Source organism: Amblyomma mixtum, chromosome 1, assembly GCF_055824585.1.
Source record: "Amblyomma mixtum isolate Tamu chromosome 1, ASM5582458v1, whole genome shotgun sequence".
NCBI classification, from domain to species: domain Eukaryota; kingdom Metazoa; phylum Arthropoda; class Arachnida; order Ixodida; family Ixodidae; genus Amblyomma; species Amblyomma mixtum.
In genome coordinates this window covers 79221562-79227610 of record NC_143012.1, presented here as the reverse complement: position 1 = coordinate 79227610, position 6049 = coordinate 79221562, and the positions used below count along the sequence as shown (strand labels likewise).

General features: G+C 48.6%; 1 protein-coding gene across 1 annotated transcript; it reads left to right on the top strand.

Moving 5' to 3' along the window:
- The first annotated feature begins 673 nt into the window (after positions 1 to 673).
- Positions 674 to 2847, top strand: LOC149366885 (major heat shock 70 kDa protein Ba-like). The gene has a single exon (XM_089552889.1). The coding sequence runs from the start codon at positions 758 to 760 to the stop codon at positions 2669 to 2671; it is 1914 nt and encodes a 637-aa protein (XP_089409015.1). The 5' UTR covers positions 674 to 757; the 3' UTR covers positions 2672 to 2847.
- The last annotated feature ends 3202 nt before the right edge of the window (positions 2848 to 6049 follow it).

The window sequence follows — 6049 nt, the reverse complement described above, 5'->3', positions numbered from 1 at the left end:
TCACCGAAAAATTATAGCCCACGAAGTTGGCAGGTCCTGAGGACTGCTATGCTTACGAAATCGGCTGACATTTGCTGGCTGCGTCAATAAATTTTACAACGCAGTTTAGAATTTCGAACGGGAAGTGAAGCGACCGCCATTCGAATTCACAAAATAATGATACGACGCAAATGAGAAGTCGAACAGCGGCGCATTCGAAACTAGAACACAACCGGATCCCACCGCCGACCGTTTTTTCCTTGTCCAAACCCACGGACATGGTGCGCCATCTCCGTTGCGCCAACAAAACTAACGGCTTGCTCACTTCTCGATTTCGCGTCAACCTTCTGGCTTAAAACACCCCGAAAACATGCACAGTGGTTGCAATAAAGGTCAGGACAGTAAGAGAAAGTGCGTGGTTTTGTTTCCGCAGTCAGTGCGTCCCGCTTATTCACCCACAGATCGATGAACTCACAAAGAAAGCCGGCTTTATTTATGTATTTTTTGAGCAGACGAAAACGGCAGCAGACGACGCGAGAGGCTTCTCGTGCCTTCTGCAAGCGGCTGACCAATCAAAGAGCTCTCCTGTTGCGTCATGCGCTGCTCTTGCGTACGATTGGCTGGAACTTGTCCCGGCGGCTCTCGAATTTTCTCGAAGGGTGCGAGGTCTCTATAAAAGGCGAGCGTCGTCTGCTCTCCGGCAGATTTCATTGAGCGAACTTGTGTTTGCAAGTGACAGTAACTCAACGAACTTTTGCTGCAAAGCAAACTTGACACAATGCCAACTCGTTCCACTTCAGGAGCGCCGGCGATCGGCATCGACCTGGGCACGACGTATTCCTGCGTCGGTGTTTTCCAGCACGGTCGGGTCGAGATCATCGCCAACGACCAGGGAAACCGCACAACGCCAAGCTATGTCGCCTTCACCGACACGGAGCGTCTCATCGGAGATGCCGCCAAGGCGCAGACGGCGATGAACCCCGAGAACACAGTCTTCGACGCCAAGCGACTCATCGGCCGCAAGTACGATGACCCGAAGATCCAGGAGGATCTCAAACACTGGCCATTCAAAGTGGTCAACGAATGCGGCAAGCCGAAGATAAGCGTCGAATTCAAGGGTGAGAAGAAGAGGTTCAACCCGGAAGAAATCAGCGCCATGGTTTTGACCAAAATGAAGGAAACTGCGGAGGCGTACCTGGGCAAGAAAGTGACAGACGCAGTCATCACCGTGCCGGCGTATTTCAACGACTCCCAGAGGCAGGCGACGAAGGACGCTGGAGCCATTGCCGGCCTGAACGTACTACGGATAATCAACGAACCGACGGCTGCAGCTCTGGCTTACGGGCTCGACAAGAACCTCCAGGGTGAGAAAAACGTTCTCATTTTCGATCTGGGAGGCGGCACATTCGACGTCTCCATATTGACTATCGATCAAGGCTCGATGTTCGAGGTGCGCTCAACTGCGGGCGATACACATCTGGGAGGCGAGGATTTCGATAACCGCATGGTAGAGCACTTCGTTGAAGAGTTCAAGCGAAAACATAAAAAAGACCTGCGCCAGAACGCACGTGCATTGCGAAGGTTGCGTACAGCCTGCGAGCGCTCCAAGCGAACTCTCTCAAGCTCCGCAGAGGCTACCATTGAAATTGACGCTCTTTACGAGGGCATCGACTTCTACAGCAAGATCACACGGGCTCGCTTCGAAGAACTCTGCATCGATCTCTTCCGTAGCACGCTTGGACCTGTGGAGCGCGCTCTCCAAGATGCCAAGATGGACAAAGGACAGATCCACGACGTTGTCCTTGTCGGAGGTTCCACGCGTATCCCGAAGGTGCAAAAGTTGCTTCGCGACTTCTTCAACGGCAAGGAGCTCTCCATGGGCATCAACCCGGACGAAGCCGTCGCCTACGGAGCAGCGGTGCAGGCCGCTGTCCTCAGCGGTGACAACAGCGAGAGCATCCGGGACGTGCTTCTGGTTGACGTCGCGCCCCTGTCACTCGGAATCGAAACCGCCGGTGGTGTCATGACGCGCATCGTAGAACGCAACACCAGGATCCCGTGCAAGACATCGCAGGTCTTCACCACCTACTCCGACAACCAGCCTGCCGTCACCATACAGGTGTACGAAGGCGAGCGGGCGATGACGAAGGACAACCACCTTCTGGGCACGTTCAACCTGAACGGCATTCCACCAGCGCCTCGAGGAGTTCCGAAGATCGAAGTCACCTTCGACATGGACGCCAACGGCATCCTGCACGTGTCGGCCAAAGACCAGAGCACGGGCAGACAGGAGAGCATCCGTATCACCAACGACAAAGGCCGCCTCACAAAAGAAGAGATAGACAAAATGCTAGCAGAGGCGGAGAAGTTCAAACAAGAGGATGATGCCCAGCGGGAACGCGTGGCGTCCAGGAATGCCCTCGAGGCCTATGTGTACAGCGTGAAACAGGCGGCCGAGGAAGCCGGAAGCAAGCTTTCCTCTTCCGATCGCGACAGTGTCCTGGAGAAGTGTAAGGACACCATCTCGTGGATAGACGCCAACAGCCTTGCTGAAAAGGACGAATACGAGCACAAGCTCAAGGAACTTCAGCAGTTCTGTGCGCCGTACATGACGAAGATGCACCAGCAAGGAGGAAAGCAAGGCACTTCCTCAACGTCACAGTCTGGGCCCACCATCGAAGAGGTCGACTAAGGAGTCCAGTGCGCGGTTTAGGCAGTGTTTTTAAAAAATGGACTCTGTGTTCGGCTTAAGGCGCTGTGCGCTCTTATAGTCGGTGCTTTTAATGGACGGTTTTTAAAATTGTAGTGCTTGTACATATTGTACATACTAACGTTTAGTTTTTAATAAAGTGTTTCAGTTCAAACGTATCGTATTTGTCTTATGTCTCTCCTGCCAGGACTTGCGGCAGGCGAGCCCGAGTCCAGCAAAGCTAGCTGTTTTGTCTAACGTGTTTTTTCCAATATATATGTATATATTGGACACGGACACACACGGACACACACACACACACACACACACACACACACACACACACACACACACACACACACACACACACACACACACACACACACACACACACACACACAAGGATTTAATGACGTTTCGACTGGGGACTACCAGTCACTCTGAAGATTGGTCTCCAGTCGAAACGTCAGTAAATCCTCATAATTTTTTAAGCGTGCGTCAGTCCACTATGTAAGTATATAACTTCTGGTTCATAGTGTCTTCCTCGCATGAGCACACAAGAGCCTTTTTCTTTAATATCAATTTTATGCCCTGTTTTAACGCATGTAGCGAAGCTCTCAGTTTTTCAAAGAATCACGTTCACCGTACCACTTGTCAAGAGATAATTACCGTAATTACATCGATCAAATCTATATGCATACCTGCTGCAAAAGTTCCCAGGCCAAGACTTGGATGTAAAGAACACATGCCCGTATAGCGAATAAATGGCGACACACTGACCGGCCTTGCTATTGAACAGGTGGACGAAGCAATGCCCTGTCACTCACAAGCTGTTTTGCAGTAGGTGATAATTCTGCTCGGCCTTAATAACCTTTATAGTTGCGCCATGATAGCTGGTGTGAAAAAAACAAGGTGCACGAAACTGAAAAGCAGTAAAAGTGTGTGTGTATGTGTGTGTGTGTGTACGCGCGCGTGTGTGTGTGTGTACGCGCGTGTGTGTGTGTACGTGTGTGTGTGTGTGTATGTGTGTGTGTGTGTGTACGCGTGTGTGTGTGTGTGTGTACGTGTGTGTGTACGCGCGCGCGCGTGTGTGTGTGTACGTGTGTGTGTGTGTGTATGTGTGTACGTGTGTGTGTGTGTGTGTACGTGTGTGTGTGTGTACGTGTGTGTGTGTGTGTGTGTGTGTGTGTGTGTGTGTGTGTGTGTGTGTGTGTGTGTGTGTGTGTGTGTGTGTGTGTGTTGCAGACAAACTTTTACTTACGTCTATTTTTTTTCGCCCATTCAGCAACCATTAGATCCCATGGAGGCAACTATTGCATACAGGAAGCATTCACAAAATGTACCTCCCACTTAAGTAGTGGAAAATACACAATGAGAAATATTAAGGAGCAAAAGAAAAGCTGATTTGTGAGGACTGCCAGGAGACGTTCTATAGCTTGTGACAAGTTTTTACAAAGGAATGGAAATTACGGCAACTGCACGATTTTAAGGAAATAAAGCCATGCAAACAAGCATACTCCACACTCAAGGAACAGTATAGTTAAACACTGCTAACATAAGCCCGACACATATATCCACGTGTACAGAGCGTACTACTTCTCCCACTTAATTAACCCTTATGTGGGACTTTCATTAAGGGGTTGGTGCCGCTTACCAGTTAAGCGCAGTTATTTAAACGAATTTCTACTGCAGATATATATAGCATAAATGATGTATGCAGTTAAGCAGGTTAAGGTGCGGATAGTTCTTATTTTAAAACACATATCAATTTTGCCGTGTTTGCAAAATATGCAAATGGCATATGGGCACATTCGGTGCAGTTGGACAGAGCAATTAGATGCAACTGGTAAGGCCAGTTAGGCTCGCCAGCTGGGCTCACCAGTTGGCGAAGACTGAACTACACTGAGTATACAATGGGGTCTATTCCTAGCCACCAATTAGACAAATTCTGTGTCCAACCGACACTCCAGACTGTCCAAGTTTAAACAAGTTGGACACTCAATTTGTTCAATTGGGAGTACATTTGGATTAGCCACTTGGAACGCTGTTCGTAATAGAAGTATGTGGAGACTCAATTACTCCAACTGAAATTACATTGTAACCGCCCAAGTGGAACATCATCCCGAGGGAACCTGTTGGAAACCAGACTGGTTCTATAGGGAGCCCATTTGCACCATCCGTGTTAGAACAGCATTCCAAGTAGAACCAGTTGGAAACACGATTGGCTCAATCAAAACCAGCTTGGTTCCTTTTTTTCTTTTTTTACTGGGATGCTGTAGAATTGTGGAACTGGGCAGCCGAAATAAACTGCTTGGCTGCCAGTGCCTTACGTTCGTTGTATTTACAAACTTAACTACGGCTTAACATTCGGTAGGGTGAAGGAAATTTTGTTGTTTACTTTAGTAAGGCGTTTCTAAAGTTCTCAGCAAACGCGTACGGCGAAGAGAGAATTGAGAGCGACGTCAAGGCCGTTCATAAACGTGTGACCGATCTAGGTGATGCAGAAAAAAAAAACATTTTGTACGCAGAAAATTTCATTACGATTCTCGGAAAGTAAAAGATAGATAGCTGTAGAGTGTCTAACCCCAAACTGCTGCATCAAAAAAAAAAAAAAGTCACCATGAGTGCACCGTTCACTAAAATCGGCAGACTGAGACGGGCATTCATGTGCACGCACTGACCGTCTAATGTTTACTTCATTAGAGAGTGCATGTTCAGTTCTGCTACAAAGCTATGAGAGGAAGTTTATTTCTGTAACTTAGCTCCTTATGCTGCGCGTACAAGCGGCGATCGATAAACGATCGAACTGTTGGCGCAACTTTAAGTGAATTATCGGCACATGTTAAGCTCGTCACGCGATGAAATCATTAACAGCAGCACTAAAATACCTAATTCGCATTAGGTATGAACGTTATCGTACAACCAGCTAGCCGTTCCGTAAATTTTTGGACGCAGCAAAGCGGGTCAACTGCTCACGGAGTGGCTCTGAGCTGCTCTACAGTTGGTAGCATATGCAGTAACTCTAAGCTGCTCACACGCGTACCGCCATCTGCTGTGTAGTCGAGTACTCGACGCAATGTTTATCCACCGAAAGTACGTGCCAACGATACTTCCAGCGTAGCCAATTAAAAGAAAAAAACATTAACGAGACAGTACTGCTCTGTAAACGCTAACAAAAAAAAAGAACTTTGTTTCACTGACGTGTGTGCGACGCTTACTCATGAGGCGTCCAATGAACGTAGTAAAACGGGCGCGCCGGCGTGTATTTTTGGAGCGGACGAAAACAGAAGCAGACGAAAACGGGAGCAGACGACGCGAGAATGTTCCCGAACCCTCTGCAGCCCTTTGACCAATGGCAGCGCCTGTCTGCGACGTCAGGGC

Coding starts and splice junctions, on each gene's coding strand:
- LOC149366885 (XM_089552889.1), top strand. CDS start 758: ATGCCAACTCGTTCCACTTCAGGAGCGCCGGCGATCGGCATCGACCTG.